This window comes from Acomys minous, assembly GCF_964271855.1.
Source record: "Acomys minous genome assembly, chromosome: 3".
NCBI lineage: Eukaryota > Metazoa > Chordata > Mammalia > Rodentia > Muridae > Acomys > Acomys minous.
The window spans coordinates 16,788,574-16,805,683 of NC_140485.1; the positions used below are offsets into that span (position 1 = coordinate 16,788,574).

At 47.8% G+C, this 17,110-nt stretch overlaps 1 protein-coding gene across 1 annotated transcript in view; it reads right to left on the minus strand.

Moving 5' to 3' along the window:
* Positions 1-8,160: 8,160 nt before the first annotated feature.
* Positions 8,161-17,110, minus strand: part of CDS2 (CDP-diacylglycerol synthase 2) — a 45,680-nt gene continuing 36,730 nt past the window's right edge. Inside the window, exons 8-13 of the mRNA XM_084776874.1 lie at positions 16,029-16,116; positions 14,914-14,982; positions 14,266-14,418; positions 11,122-11,241; positions 10,638-10,741; positions 8,161-10,434 (exon numbers count right to left, since the gene is read on the minus strand). Coding sequence (XP_084633000.1) covers positions 10,302-10,434; positions 10,638-10,741; positions 11,122-11,241; positions 14,266-14,418; positions 14,914-14,982; positions 16,029-16,116 — 667 coding nt within the window. The 3' untranslated portion in view covers positions 8,161-10,301. The remainder of the gene's footprint in view (positions 10,435-10,637; positions 10,742-11,121; positions 11,242-14,265; positions 14,419-14,913; positions 14,983-16,028; positions 16,117-17,110) is intronic.

Here is a 17,110-nt window from a genome sequence, read left to right on the forward strand (position 1 = left end):
GAGATCTTTAGAACATAGGGAGGAAGCGAGTTGTAGACCTATAGACCTGTGAGAGGAGGATGGAGAGTTGGGAGCCAGCCTGGGCCACATACCAAAAGAAACAAGATGACAAGTAGGATTAGAGGGGGCTGGTATCATCGGCACATTAATACACTGGCAAGTTCATCCCTGAATGGGCTGTTAGCAAGTGGGACCTGGCTGAAGGAAAGTCCTTGGGGACGTACCTCTCTGTATTTCTTTATTTCTTTCTTTTTTAATTTGAGAGTTTATTTTTGGCCAACAAAAATTTTCATGTTGTTTAGTAGTCAACGTAGTTGAAATGTCCCCATTGATTATTTTTTCTTTTTTTAAAATATTTTATTAATTTATTCATATTACATCTCAATTGTTATCCCATCCTTTGTATCTTCCCATTCCTCCCTCTCTCTAGCTTTCCCCTTACTCCCCTCCCCTATGACTGTGATTGAGGGGGACCTCTTCCCCCTGTATATGTTCATAAGGTATCAAGTCTCTTCTTGGTAACCTGCTATCCTTCCTCTGAGTGCCACCAGGCCTCCCCATCAAGGGGATGTGGTCAAATATGGGGCACCAGAGTTCGTGTGAAAGTCAGTCCCCACTCTCCACTCATCTGTGGAGAATGTCCTGTCCATTGGTTAGATCTGGGTAGGGGTTCGAAGTTTACTGCACATACTGGTGAGGATGTGGAGAAAGAGGAACACTCTTTCATTGCTGGTGGGAATGCAAACTGGTACAACCACTTTGGAAATCTGTCTGGCACTTTAACAGAAAAATGGGAATAGGGCTTCCTCAAGACCCAGCTATTCCACTCCTTGGAATATACCCAGAAAATGCTCCACCACACAACAAGGACATATGCTCAACCATGTTCATAGCGGCCTTATTCATAATAGCCAGAACATGGAAACAGCCTAAGTGTCCCTCAGTAGAAGAATGGATAAAGAAACTGTGGTACATTTACACTATGGGATACTACTCAGCTATTAAAAACAAGGAATTCCCGAAATTTGTGGACAAATGGATTGAGCTAGAAATGATCATAATGAGTGAGTTCACCCAGAAGCAGAAAGAGTCAAATGGTGTATACTCACTTACATCTGGACACTAGCCAAAGGGCATGTCCCATGAATGTCTTCACTTACCAGGAAAGTGGGTCAGAGGGGAGGACATCCTATTGGGACTTTAGGTGAGAGAAGCAAGGGAGAATGGGGAAACAGAAGGATCCAGAGGGTCCTAGAAACCTACAAGAACATTATAATGGGCGGATCTGGGCCCAGAGGTCCTGCTCAAACTATGACACCAGCCTCTCTCTATTTCTTGTCCCTGTGCCTGCCTCTCTGCTTTCTGGTTGCCATGAAGTGAGTAACTTTCTTCTGACAAGCGCCTCCACCATAATCTGCTTGCTGTGCTACGAGCCTAAATGCCACGAAGCCAATCCACTATGGAATCAAACCCCTGGAATTGTGAACCAAAACAAATCTTTTCTTCTTTTGTTTTTTTGTTTTGTTTTGGTTTGGTTTTGGTTTGGTTTGTTTTATTTTGTCTTTGAGATAAAGTTTCACTGTGTAGCTTTGGCTGTCCCTAAGTCACTTTGTAGACCAGGCTGGCCTCAGACTCACAGAGATCTGCCTGCTTCTCCAAGTGCTAGAATTAAAGGTGTGTGCCACCTTGCCCAGCTCCAAAATAAACCTTGCCACAAGATTATAACTGTCAGGCATTTTGTCACGGCAATAGAGCACTAACACATTTCAAGAAAATAAATGCAATGGCTTTTGCACCTCAAATACTGGCAAGCGATCACTTGGCTAGCCCCTGGGCTAGAATGTCACCAAGTAAAGGCATAGAGGCCTCCATCCAAAGGCTGTGGCTGCAAGTCCCACTGTCCCCAGGCCTGGTGAGGCTAGCCCTCTCTTCCCAGAATATGGATTTGGCCCTATCCTCAACTCTCCTTCTAGAATCTACAACCTGCCAGGGTAACAAGAGTCCTGGAGCAGGAAACAGGGATCAAAGGGGCACTCAACACCTTCCTTAAATGTGCACTGTTGTACAGCTGAGCTAGGTGAGCTGGGAGAAAGAAAAAAAATCAGAACAAAAATTTAAAAAATTTTAAAAATGGCTTGGCGCTGGACAGATGGTTCAGTGGTTAGGAGCATTGACTGCTCTTCCAGAGGACCCGGGTTCAAGACCCAGCACCCACATGGCAGCTCACAACTGTAACTCCAAAATCTGACATCTGCAGACATGCAATGCACATAAAATAAAAAAGAAATGCATTTTAAAAAGTTACAAAACTTTTTTTTTTTAATGGCTTGTGCTAAGGGCAGGAAATTAGAGTGTCTGGACATAGAAGAGGTGAATACATTGAGTGGCCGCCAAGAGCAGGGTCTGAGCTTACCCTCCAGAAACCATGCGAACAAGTCTGGGCTGTAGCCTAAGGCAGCAAAGGGTCCCAAGAAAACCCCAGCTGTGGTGAAAGGAATGGCCAGCAGAGGTGACCGCTCTGCAGACAGCCAGAGGCTGCCACAGGATTTCTGTCAGGAACATGGAGCCTAACCCAGAGGGCCAGAAGCAGGGTAGCAATGCCATCTGCTGATAAGGTCATTCACATTGCTGGCCTGAAGAACAAAGATGGTGGGTGAAGAAGCAGGTTAGAAAAGGCCACGAGGTTGGGTTTGTGGGTTTGGTCATATAAAGAAGGAATTGCAAACACAGGCCCTGTGAGCTAAAGCAACATGGACATGTGGTGGCTGAAGCCCTCAGAGTGACAGGAACACGTAGGAAACTAGAGGGGACAGAGAGGCTTGGGCAGAGTGCCCATGTCTGAGATGGACACATGAAGAGCCACTCAGAGAGAAGGAAGGCTGAGGAGGGGCAACCACAGAGGTGAGGAGTGTGCCAGGAAGGCTGGCACAAAGACCAGGGCAGCAGCCGTGTCTCTGAGGGCAGGGTGCTCAGCAGTACCTTGGAAGGTCACACTGGCTGGACAGTGACCACCCCCACCCCCCCCACCCCCCCGCCTACCCCCGGCCACAGGAAGTAAAAACATCAGGTCATCACTTTCCTGTCCCACCTCTGGCCTTCAAAACACACCTCCTGGGTATTGGGGAAATGGCTCAGCGGCTGATTCCCAGCACCCACGTGGTGTTTTACAACCATCTGTTATCTCCAGTTCCAGGGGATCCAATGTCATCTTCTGACCTCCCTGGGGACCAGGCATGCAAGTGCTGCACATATGTACATGTAGGGGAAACATCTACACATAAAAAAGTTTTTTTTAATGAATCTAATTTCAAAACACATTAAAAAACAAAAAAACACTCCCCCAGTGCTGGGGAGGTGGCTCCAAAGGTAAAATGCTTGCTGTACAAACCTCAGTTCAGATCCCCAGAACTCACTCATACAAAAAAAGTTAGGTGGGCCTGACAGCCTGCCTGCAATCATACTGTAGGGAGCACCAGACTAGCCCTAAGTTGAGCAACGGCTCAGCGTGAGACCCTGCCTCAGTATATATAAGGTGGTGAACAGATGAGGAGCGGGAGACAGAACGTCGACCTGGGGCCTCCACACACGTGCCCACACACGCAAGCACATCACACTCACACAGACATGCAGTAAAGACAAAAAGCACCATACACTTCCCGACTGGCATAGTGACATATGTGTGACCTCAGCGTTCAGAGGCAGAGGTAAAAGGACCTTAAGTTCAATGCCAGCCCAGGCCACAGAGTAAGGCTCTGCCAAAAAGCAAACACAGAAGCCACCGCCCTCGGGAACAGAGAAAGGGTTCAGTGTGTAAAAGCACTGGTTGTTCTTCTAGAAGACCTGGGTTCAATTCCCAACGCCCAGATGGTAGTTCACAGCCATATGTAAATTCCAGTTGCAGGGGGCTGGGGCTGCATCTGATGCCCTCTTTTGTCTTCTCTGAGCAACAGGCACATGTGTGGTACACACACACATACATGCAGGCAAAACATTCATACATATAAAATAACTTTTTAAAAAAGGCTTCTCCCATTAAAAATCACACACAATCTAGAATTTAATATATGTTTATTTGTTTAATAGGAACATTCAGGTATATAAATAAGGTAAATACTTTCCAATATACAATATATCACATTCTTATACTGTGTTGAAAGGAATCTACACGTGTGTTCAACACCAATCCTAAGTGCAGAGAGAAAGGTCGGACGTGGTGAAGACACGGACTCGGGGAAACCCGGGTTGGAGAAGTGACCCAAGAACACAGAAGCACATGTCTATCTGGGGGAGACTCAAGGCTTGTAACACGGATTCCACGCCACCAAGTGCTTTGTCCCAGTGCCCCTGCTCTGAGGGCAGGAAAGCAGCCAGGCAGTGCGAGAGAACTGAGCTCAGCAGGTCCCTCCACACAACAGAAGAGGCTGAGAAACTGCCCGGGGTGCTCTCCCTGTCTGCTACTGTCTGGAAGGTGTTTGGACTTCAGTAGAGATCTGGGTCCACACAGACTCTAGAAGGGACCAGTGAGTCCCAAGACTCCCGGGATAGATTTTCTAAGGTGTTTTCTGGTCCCTACATCCATCCACCAAGGAGGAGCACTGAACTGGTCTGTCTACCTTGGTTGTGTTGACTCCCATCCCTTCCCCTGCTCTGGGTCCTACTGCTGTCCCTGTGGTGTCTCGGGAGTCCTTAAGCTGGACAAAGAAATGCTGCCTCCCAGTGCCTGACTGCCTCCCTCACCTCCGCTCTTTAGACACCTGCCTGCCCGCTATGAGCCGAGACACAAATGAGAAGAAACCTCACACAGAGGACTGCCATACACATGTGGGCACACTCAGCTCACTGCAGGAACACCCTTACCCTCTTTCTACATCAGTGTTCCTTTGAGAAAAGCCAGTAAAACCACCACACAAACCTAGTGGGTGAGGATGGCAGAGAGGGCCGAGAGGGTGGCACCTAAAAAAGCACAATTTCGCTTAGGGCTGTGTGTGGAGGCCTGAATGCCGTACTCATGAAAAGTCCTCCAGGTGCTACAGAGCTACACACACACACACACACACACACGCACGCACGCACGCGCGCGCACACACACACCAAGCTCCCCATGTCCATTCAAAAAACTGAATTAAGCATTCCTCCATTCATGATTAGTAATCTGTGTGATGCTATTCTTTGCTAATCTAGAACAGAGAGAAACACATCACTTATCCTCAGTGGCTACCTGCTCTAACCTGTTCTTTTAAGAAAGAAAAGTCATGCGGTGGTGTTGCACACCTTTAATCCCAGCACTGAGGAGGCAGAGACAGGTGGATCTTTGAGGTCAAGGCCAGCCTGGTCTACAGAGCAAGTTCCAGAACAGCCAGGGCTACACAGAGAAACTCTATCTTTAAAAAAAAAAAAAAAAAAAAGGAGAGAGAAGAAGGCATAAAGACAGACAGACGGATGGATGGACAGACGAGGTGGAATGGTTATGGTGTTAGCAGACAGGGCTTTTAGGCTTCTGGCTGGTGCACTCAGCTCCAGGCTTGTTTTTTCTACTCTGCTCTATTCCTGAAAATATCCATTTGTAGAGGGAACCCAGGGTTCTGGAGCTGTACAAAGAGTACAGGCCTTGGCTGGGCAAAGCACCAAGGCCCATCAGCACAGGGCAGGTCCTTGCGCCGGAGTGGAGGCTCTACCAGGTCAGAGCAAACTGTGAGCTGCCTTGACCACAGGAAAAAGAAGAGCAAAGGTGCCCAACAGCCCCCCATCACTCCTCAGTCAGGCTGGCCTCGGTGCTCTGGGAAACACCAAGCAGCTGCACAGGCTCTCACCACTAGACGGGCCAAGTGCTTCTCTTGGAAGGACAGTGTGATCACTTTACAGGACACAAACCCCTCACTATGTGCAGGCAGTGAGAGTGTGGTGACTGAATTCCCGGCAGCCCATCAGTGGGGACCGAGCTACTTGCTGAGCTCAGTTTAAAAATAAAAATAAAAACTACCACCATTTATTGAGTGCTTACTATGTGCCAGGCACCTTGCTAAATGCTTACATGCATTAGGCTCATTACTCCTCACAGCCAGCTGGCTGCAAGTGAGGGCTGCCTGCAGCCTATAACCTGGCCAGAGGTAGCGCTACCCAGGCCTCTTCTGTCTCCATACTGTTCTCAACCTCTAGCACAGAGCATCTTCTGGATTAAAGGGGGTAACGTATGCAAACCCTCAGCACTGTGTCTGGCACGTATTAAGCACTATGTGATTGCAGGTATTAATAACACAATGTTGCTATTTCATCGGCTGAAGAATAAGATAAAGAGCCGGGCAGATAGGCACCTGAGAAGGGGGAATGGTGGGGACAGGGATTTGAGGAGCACTGGCCGTGAAACTCTAGCTTTTGCTTACTCTGTTTGCCCTTCTAGTCTCAAACTCATCCTTATGTCCTAAAGCCCTAACCCCACATCCAGAGCACACCATCTAAGCTGCCCCTACACCAGGGTCTTCTGATCTCTAGAAACAAACAGAGAACGGCCTGTCCCCTGAAGCAGCAGCCCAGCGGTGCCAGCCGCCACCCACAGGAGAGCACAGAAGCCAGGTAAGGTCACTGCCAGTCATTGAAGACAGGGAAGGGTAGACGGGGAGGAAGGTGGACCACACCCTAACAGAACGGGTCAGCAGCTATGGGTGCTCCCGAGCATAGGCTCGCCCTGCTGGAATGTGAGCGGGGACTACCCAGGACAGCGCAGATGAGCCTGGCAAAGCCCTTAAATAAGAGCCCTCCTCTAGCACTCGGTTGAAACCCCACCCAGCACGCTCGTCAACAAGGGAAACCAAGTCAGGAAGTGGAAGCTAATAATCTCTTTCCTGACGCTCTGCCCAAGCATCAGCTTCCTGGCTAGCAGCTGACAGTCCCTTCTGGGTCCAGACAGAGTCCACCTAGAGTTGACTACCTCGTGTTGTGTCTACAGCAGTCACCTGGCCATCCTCTTAGGCCTTCCTTCTCATCCTGATCTGGAAAGAACAAGAGCCCTGGATGCATGTGAAACTGCCCTCCTCCCCACATAAGCACAGTACACAGGAATGGCGGGCACGGACAGGAAGTACTCTAAAAGACAAGACAGCATGGCTTCAGATGTGACCAACACAAGAAGGTTTAGCTGTGCCATCCCACACGGGGAGTGAGGAAAAGGCTCCCCTGGAAATCTACCTCAGCCTGACTCCGTAAGGAACGAGGTGGTTGCCACATAGAGTTGTGTGTGACACACTCCATCCAAAGTCACTCCTCTTCCCAGCTCCATCAAGAGCGGGGATTGACCTCACCCTGTCAGGGCCTCGGTGCACTCAGGGAAGCTAGCAATTAGCCCAACCTAAGGTCTTTGTTGGCTCTCTTGAAATACGCTGCTCAAATTCTCTTGAATAACATAGGCCAGGTTCCAAGACAAAAGCCAGCAGGAGTGAAATATCTTAAGAACTTAAGAGAGAGGACATGTTAGATGCCACCCCTCTGAAGGCTGGCTCACACGCACTATAGCACATTAAGGATAAACACATTTTAAGTGTGGTTATAAGGCAGAATCTAAAAGGCTAAAAATGTGAGTTAGACTCTGGTGTGTGTGCGTGCGTGTGTGCGTGCGTGTGTGCGTGCGTGTGTGTGCGCGCGCGCGCGCACGTGCACCATGTGCGTGCATGTACTCTCCCAACTTCTTTACAGGACTTCACTTTGAGAAGCAAAACACAAACATGAACTTTTTTTTGACACTGAGGTGTTTAGGAAGGTGAGAAATGCAAACACAAAGGGAAGGGAAGGCTCACGCTCTGAGAACAATCATGAGCAGACCTCACCAGGGAGACCTCCCGCTTGTTCCATGTCCGCCTGGCTTCTGGGACCACATTGTTCCCCAAATCCTTACTCCAGCAGTTATAAGCTAACAGGTGTCTAAGCACTGCAGAATCCCAAGTGTTGGGGCCTCAGGGACTAGCTCACCCTGCCCTTCAGGCATGCTGTGAGCTGGGCCACTTTCTGGTTCTACCCCAGGGCTCTAACCTGAGACACCCCAGGTATCTCAGGCCATGAACAGATGGCACACAAACTGGAAAATAAAACTCTCTAAATTAAAACTGCACAGTATTTACAAGCACACAAAGTGGGAAATATAAAGCCATGCATAAACTGACAAACACTTAATTCATGACAAGGAAAGGCACAAAAATTTTATTTCTGACAAAACAAAATGAGTGTAAAGCAAGTTATTTGGGCCATTGAGATCTGCATGGTGCATGTTAAAGTAGTCTCTGAGATCCTGCCTGTTCAATGGGACAAACAACACGCTGTACAGACACACGGTGGCACTGCTCTCCTGGCTACCTACTGGGAAATTCTGCTCTTTCAGAAGACTGGGGAACTCAGAAAAGAATAAAGCCCTCTGGCTGGCAACTCCAGTGAGTCCTGGGTTTCTTGTTTCTAGGACACCATCAGCCCTTCCTCGGGCCTCGGCTGCAGCCACCTGAGTCTCAGGCTGCGCGGAGTGGCACGCCCTTCTCTCACTGGTTTGGTGACCCATGATCATTTTTTAATCAGAAAGGTACAGTCCACTGCTAACCATTGCTGACAATCCTAAGAAGACCCTGACTCGCCTTAAGGAGCGATTGTAAAATACACCTCAGGGTATTCCCTTTTTTGGGTGCCCATGACATGATTCAATAGCAACAGGGGCCAATAGTGACAAGAAGTTCCCTGCAGAGTTACGGAACTGGTGAACTTCTAGGGTAAGCCAGAAAAGAACCCTGAGAGCAGAGCGCCCCTGCCCCAGGGCCACACAGCATGACCCCAAACCAAGGCGACAGCATGCTCTGTTCAGTGCAGCCCTGGGAGCTGAACAAAAAGCCTCAAGGCTGATACAAAGTCAAAACTGAGAGGCAAGAAACTGTCCCACCCTGCCCCATGCGAGCACATGGTGGCGCAGGACAGACACTCTGAGGGCTGTCTGAGCTCTGGAGGAGACAGAAAGGCTAATCTGAAAACAAATGCGCATGGACCAAGGTGCTTAGACAAGTCACTGCGCCCTCCTGGGCAGGTGTCACTGCGCTCTCTCCAGCAGGGCCTTGATATTAACGCTTAGGGACAAGTTCTTTCCCTGCCAGCCGCTCCTTTCCACGTAAATTTCAACTTATGATTAGGAAGGAAAAGAATAATCACAGTTTACCCAAACAACAGCAAAAGGTCCCCCAGTGAAGTACAAAGTATATCTACATTGGTCACATTTCATAAAATGTGTACACTAGGTCTTGAGAAGAGCTAAGGCTCTTGACAGATCAGGTGTGCCACGGTTCTGAGCAGGACACAGGAAGGAAGTCAGGGTAGGACTGAAATCATGTAGGAAACAAGTGATTCTTAAACAGAGACACACCCACCTCAAGAGTCCTATATACACAACACAGCAGCAGCACAAGTGGGTTTCCAGGCAAAGGGTGCATGAACAAAAGCCCTCTGTTCCCCACATCTCCAGACTCCTCAGAAGGCAGCAGCAGCAGCAGCAAGCCCACAGCCCAGACGTGACGGCCTCAGCCCTGCAGGACCACCCTCCAGAAGCCACTGGCACCTGAGTGCAGGGAATGGGCTGCGACAGCACATTCTACTGCAAGCACTTGAAATCGTACAGTATGGATCTCTTTTCTCAGACTTCATAAATTCCTCATGCTTTCTGAGAGAGAAAACGTCTGAAATCTTCTTTCACTCTGTACTGTGAAAGCAGACTACAAGCAAAGCTCATGAGCCCTCTGCAGGATACCAGCTTCGACAGGACGCTTATCTTGATCAGTAAGCCCCGCCCCTCGGCTCCTCAGAGGGCAGCCCTGCACTGCTCCCAGGCAGAGAAGCCTGCAGAAGCCCCAACAAAAGGTGTCGAGTAGAGCAAAGCGTGGAGGCTCTGAAGGCCTGGCCAGGTAGGACAGTCCCTCAGCGAGTCACACACGGATGGATGCGTGATCTTCAGACAGCCCAGAAACAACTGGGTGGGTGGGGGTTAGAACCGCCAAGCAGACACCCTGAGCCGGGCGACACTGTCCTTCATGGTGTTCAATACTTGCATTTAAGAAACCCAAATGGATCGTCCCTGTGACTTCTCTGCAACCCAAAGCTATAGCTTACTCACAGCCTACATTATAAACAGACCATATATACAGATTAAAAAACAAAACACAAATTAAAAAAGGGGGGAAAGACAGTGAGCTGAAGCTTGTCATCATCCACGTCACAGCAGTGGGGCGCGCCTTGACGACCTGCCCCTCACTCAGTCTTGCTCCGGCTCTCCTGGCCCTGGGTGACCTCTACTCATCTTCCAAGGCAGAGGTCAGAACCCCCTTGTCCATCAGGTGAGACTTGAGCGTGTTGAAGATGTGGAGCTGCTGATCTGGCCGCAGCGTCAGGAACTGCTGAATCAGCTTGCTGGGGTTTGGGCCCCTACGACAGAACAGGAAGAAGCATGGCTGAGCAGGGGCCTCTTACCCACATGGCACTCTGATCCCTGAATTCACCATCAGCGCAGGGAGAGAGACCTCAGAGCATCCACAAACAGCTAACAACTGAAAGCCACACTCATGCCTGGGCTGGTCTTTCCTGAACTTAGAACAAACGCATCTGGTTCCAGTGGAGCGAACACGCACCTGATAAAGCTGGCGATGTACACGTTGACAAAAGTGGCCATCAGGTACTGGCAGTCAAAGCGGTCCATGATGCCTCCGTGGCCAGGAATGGTATTGGCAAAGTCCTGTCAGAGGCCAAGGAAAAAGGATGAGCCTGAGCTCTCCAACAACCAAATTCCTGACTAACAGACCCACCCCATGAGCGAAGCCTTGCTTAGCAGAGAAAGAAGGTGATGGAATGAGGCAGGGCATCAAATGCTCAGGTGACCACAGGGCACAGCTGCAAATTACAAAATATCCTTTTGAAAGAAACACTAACAAACTGAAAACTGACTGTTCCTCTTGTTTACTGCCCCCTACATTCAGCACATGGGTCAGGAAAAGCATGTACTAAGTGCCAGGGTGCGTAAGCTGGTGTGGAGTGTTGACGCATCAGGGCAGGAAAGAGGCCGCTGGATGGGCAGCAGGGAGCGAAGGCTGAGGGCAGGGTGCAGCGTTTCCCGACCTTGATTTTAAAGGCTCGTTTGAATCCACTTGCGAAGAAGCCTCCAAATGGCCCGATGAGGGAGGCAAAGGTGGAGAGAGCGATGCTGTGGATCTGGAAAGGATACATCCTCACCGTTTTCTGAGGAGAAAAGCGAAATCAAAGTCAAGAAGTGTGCAGGTCCGACTTTTTAGTTAATGGAAGAACTTAATAAAACTAGTCCTCTATTTTTTTAAATCAGGCATAAGACTGAAGGGCTGGAAAGATGGTCTGGTGGTTAGGAGGACTTGCTGTTCCTGCACAGAACCTAGGCTCAGTTTCCAGCACACATGGTGACTTACAAATATCCGTAACACCAGTTCAAGGATATCTGACTCCCTCTTCTGGCCTCTGCTGGCACTGTACACACATACATATATACAAGCAAAACACTCATAAAAGGAATGAGTCAGAGAGAGAGAGAGAGAGAGAGAGAGAGAGAGAGAGAGAGAGAGAGAGAGAGAAGAAGAAGAAGAAGAAGAGGAGGAGAGGGAGGGGGAGGGAGAGGGAAGGAAAAGAAAAGAAAAGAAAAGAAAAGAAAAGAAAAGAAAACTGGTCCATGTTTTTAAGTCTCCAACATTTGGCCCAATGGTAGAAACTAAGATAGTCTGGCCTGGGTGGGCATGGTAGCACATGACTGCAATCCCAGCACCCAGAAAGGCAGAAGCAGGCAGACCTCTGTGAGTTCAAGGGCAGCCTGATCTACAAAGGAGTCCAGGACAGCCAAGGCTACACAGAGAAACCCTATCTCAGAGGGGGTAAAAAAATATTCTGGTTGGAGATATCCCAGCACTTGGAAGGATCAGGAACTCAAGGGCAGCCTCAGTTATACAGAGAGTGCAAGGCCAGCCTAACTGACATAAGAACCTGTCTCAAACAAAGAGAGAAATTCTGCAATCAACTTCTTATGCTGTTTTGCAGGCACTTTATGAAGAAAATCCAGCCTTAGCCTTACAGAGAATGTAGTTTTGAAAGGGTGAGTATTTCAGTGGTCTTCCTGCAGAACTGTGGGTATTCTTTTTCTTTACACTGCAACTTGACAGGCACAGTTCCTAAAAGGTTAGGTGCAGGCTGGGGAGATACTCAGCAAGCAAAGTATTTGCCCTACCAGCAAGGGGACTGAGCTCAGCTCCCCAGAACCCACGTAAATGCTGGTGTGCAGGCAGCCACCTGTAATTCCAGACTGCAGGGCATCTCAGAGCAGCCGGCTGGCAAGATTTACCATGATGGCAAACTCAGCATTGACTCAAGAAACTCTGCCTCAGAAGAACAAGGTAGAAGACCAACTGAGAAAGATTTCTACCATCAACCTGGGGACTCCACACATCCATATGTATGTTTACATACACCTGCAAATACACATACATTCACGCACCCAAACACAAACACAAAGAAAAACAGCTGCAAGACCAGGTGGTGGCACACACCTACAATCCCAGCACTCAGGAGGCAGAAGGATTCTCAGTTCATAGAGAGATCTGTTGTAACCTGTGTCTCTCCCCCCCCCCACCCACACCCAGCAAAAAATTAGGTGTAATGTGGAGCCTGAAATCCTCCTAATGAATGTTTTGTGCTTCTGCACAGAAATCCATTGGTCTGCAATGCACTGTGGATGGGTCTTTCATCCAGACATGGCTGTGGGACAAACACCATACACTGATCATTTAAGAAATACTGGCTCAAGCTGGGCATGGTGGCGCACACCTTTAATCCCAGCACTCAGGGAGGCAGAGGAAGGGGGATCACTGTGATTTCCAGACCAGCCTGGTCTACAAAGTGAGTCTAAGATAGCCAAAGCTACACAGAGAAACACTGTCTTGAAAAACAAAAAAAAGAAGAAGGAGAAGGAGGAGGAGGAGGAGAAGAAAATAATAATAATAATAATAATAATAATAATAATAATAATAATAATAATAATAATAGCTGATGGCAGGCATGGTGTCATACACCTTTAATCCAAGTACTCAGGGAAGTAGAGGTAGGCCAGCCTGGTCTACAAAATGAGCCCATCCTATTTCGAAACACAACCTCTACCCACCCACCCCCAAAAAAAAGAAAGAAAAAGAAAACAGAGACGGGCACAGTGGCACTCGCCTATAATCCCAGAACTCGGGAGGCAGAGGCAGGTGGATCTCTCTATGAGTTTGAGGCCAGCATGGTCTACAAAATGAGTTCAGGACAGCCAAGGGTACACAGAGAAACCTTGTCTCCAAAAAAAGAAAAACAAAAAAGAAATGCTGGCTCACTGTTATGCAACTCTTCCCATGTGGGTACATCTGTTATATGATGTCAGAAAGCCACCATGCTCACAGTGATTGGTGCATGCTTTCAAACTTCTCATTTTCACCTGAAATGCAGATTTTTATCATTGGTAACAACTGCTATCAGTCACTTTCTTTGAAGTGACAGAGTTACTTCATTCTTCTCAAGAAAAACATCTGTGCCATACCCAAGCCTTTTCAAATAAAAACCTATCCCAAGAATTGAGCAGCCAGCTGAGCCAAAGCTTAAACAACGGTTCACATTTTCTCCTTGGTATATACTGTGCCTCGGTATTTGGCAGAAATACTTTCTGTGTATTTTCCATTTCTGTACAGAGAATATTAAACAGTGTCGAGAATCAGGAATATTTTAATTAAGTTACTAATTTTAGAATCCTATCAAGGCCATTTGCAAGAGCAAGCAGCTTGTCTGTACTCAATAGGAAGGAATAGCGTGAAGCAAGTACTGCCCTGCTGGTCCAGCCAGTGCTGCAGTTGAACGCACATGCACTGCCACACGTTTTACCCACCACTAACTCTGTACCACCAAGAAAATGTCAGCCTAGTGGAAAGGCGCATGTTATTCAGAGAGCAGCCAGGACTTCACAGACCTCTGTGAAGAAACTCCAGGATCCTCCAGGAACCACACAGTATGAGAACCGATCCTCCAAGTGACACAAGGTGGGGGAAGGTGGGGGAAGGTAGAGGAAGGTGGGGGAAGGTAGAGGAAGGTAGGGGAAGGTGGGGGAAGGCGGGGGAAGGCCTCCTCTATCCTCATCTGGCGCAGGGCTCAGCGCTCAGAGCCAGGAAGCTACCATCTCTGGAGGGAACCCCTCTGGGCGGACACCATGGAAGTGGTACGTACCCAGCCTACGATCGACTGGACCACGCCAGGAATGTTGTACTCCTGCAGGCGGAACAGGTCAGATGGCTCACAGTCCACAGTGAAGCTGTTGGTGTCATTGTTGTATTCCACAGGACAGACGAAGCATCTGTACCCTGACATCACGTAGGAGAGCTAAGGATGAGGAACAGAGGGGCAGGCAGGACATCAGTTGTGACCTGACTGGGCCTCGATTCACAGAGTGCCTCCCACATTGCCCAGCGGAAGCCATGGGCTCACAGAGTTTGTGTTTCACCACATTCGTATTTGACCTGAATTGTTAAACGAAAAGGTTTGTGTGTCTCACTGAGGACTCACATATATATGTCCAAACACAGAGACCTTGAAAAATCCAGGAAAGATCTGAACAAAGAGCTGTAGGACAATTCTTCCCACTTGGGGACCCTTGCCCCATTGACTCGTGCTACATGGAAGCCATGGTGGGGTACAGCGACAGTCAGCCAATGCCAGAAAAGGGGGGACAGGATGTGTTCTTCTGAGCAAGAGTCAGCAGCAGGCAGGAAAGAGTCCCTGATCTGGGGAGACATTATCTACTCCTGCACTTGCCTTTGAAGATAGTGTGAGACCCCATCCCCTCCCCCTCCCGATGGCCCCCGAGCTACCACCTACCAGAAGGCCAAACACCACAGTAGCAAAGAAGCCCCCAATGAAGCCTTCCCAGGTCTTCTTTGGCGAGAGCTGCAGACAGAAAACACACTTTCAGCAAAGGATACTCTGTACCTCAGGTTTGGTAGTTTATTACTTATGGAAAGTATTTCTAGGGCTGGAGAGATGGCTCAGTGGTTAAGAGCACTGATCTCTCTTCCAGAGGACCTGGGTTCAATTCCCAGCACCCACACAGCAGCTCACAACTGTCTGTAACTCAAAGATCTGACACTCTCACACCAACATACACATTGGCAATATATGTTATACACCAATGCACATAAAAAAGTGAGTGAGTGAGAGAGAGAGAGAGAGAGAGAGAGAGAGAGAGAGAGAGAGAGAGAGAGAGAGAGAAGGGTAGTTCTAGCCAGGCATGATGGTACACACACTTTTTCTATTTTTTGGGTTTTCCAGACAGGGTTTCTCTGTGTAGTCTTGGCTGTCCTGTACTCACTTTGTAGACCAAGCTGGCCTCGAACTCACAGAAATTAGGCTGTCTCCGCCTCCCTGAGTGCTGGGATTACAGGCATGTGCCACCACGCCTGGTTAATGGCACACCCAGTTTTAGGGAGGCAGAAGCTCAGGAGGATCTCTGTCTGAGGCCAGACTGGATTACACAGTGAGTTCTAGGTCAATGCAGTGAGACCCTGCAAGAAATACTATAAACAAGTATTTCTACATAAAATCAAACTTCATTAATTGTGTCACTTTCAAAATTCTCCCAAAACTGTTTTTTCTTGTTTTTATCCTATGTTCTTCAGCTTAGTTTTCCTTCTATCCCATTAGTGACCAGCACACTTATTATATTATAAAAATTATAATTAATTTTAATAACAATAGTCAAATAAAGAACAAAGACATAAAACAATGTTGACATAAAAGTATTTTCTTTGGCAGATTTTTTTTTTAAATAAGTGTTTGCCTGTGTGCCTTTGGGCTCTGTTCCTTCTCTAACATACCCCCAGAGTGACATGAAGAGTGGACCATGGTGGGTGCACAGTGGGTGCACAGCTGGACTTCCTCTCTAGCCACTGACACGCCACCTGCTGTGACAACCCATGTCAGGGAGATGCACTTACCTTAATGAGTGGGGTCCGACCAAAGAAGAAGCCAAACATATAGGCCATGATATCATTACAGATGACGCATGAGATGGGGACAATAAACCTAGGAAAGACCCAAAAGAGGAATAACTCTACCAAGATGATCTCCAAAGCAGTTGGCCAGTACCAAAGTAACTCATGGTGCATTTATAATTCATTAAGGTTTAAGGAGGGAAGAAAGAAAATGAACATGGGGAGAGAAAAGGGACAAGTGAAAGAAGAGAAGGCAACAAATGGGTGAATGATAAAAATGCATTGTATACGCATAGGAAAGCATAATTAAGTACATTGCTGTGTTTAATTGATATCTGTAAATAATGTTTTTTGTTTTTGTTTGTAAATAATGTATTAAGTAAGTCAGTAATGGTTGCAGAAGCCTCTAAGCCCAGCGAGGGAGGGTGGGAAGGGGTTGCTGTAAGCTCAGGCTGGCTCCGGCTACACACTGAGACCATCTCCAAAAGTCACAGCGGGGAGCACATACCAAAAAAACGCTACACCCAGTGCCTGGCGCATGACTGGTGTTCAGACGTTCACTGAATGACTGGACAAATGAAGTCTATAAATGTCACTCGTTCCTTTTACATTACAAGCTAGCACATGAGCAAGACAATAAACTGCTAAAGATAGGAGAAATATTGCTTCTTTTCCCAATCCCCACTGCCACTCCCTGAAGTAGCCATTTAAAATCATTTTGATCTTTTTTGTTTGTTTGTTTGTTTGTTTTTCAAGACAGTTTCTCTGTATAGCCTTGGCTGTCCTGAACTCACTCTGTAGACCACAGTGGCCTCGAACTCACAAGGACCCGCCTGCCTCTGCTAAAGGTGGTGTGTGCCACTATGCTCAGCTTTTTTTTTCTTTTTGTCTAGTAATAGCCTTTATTATTTAAAAATAATATACAGCATTGATGTCAGCTAAATTGCTCACTGTTTATTACTAGCACTAGTATTCCCTAAGGTGCTTGAATGAGAATGGCCCTCACAGGCCCATTATGTGAAAACCTAGTCATTATTGACTAAGGATTTGAGAAGGATTAGGTGTGGCCTTGATGGAAGAGGGTA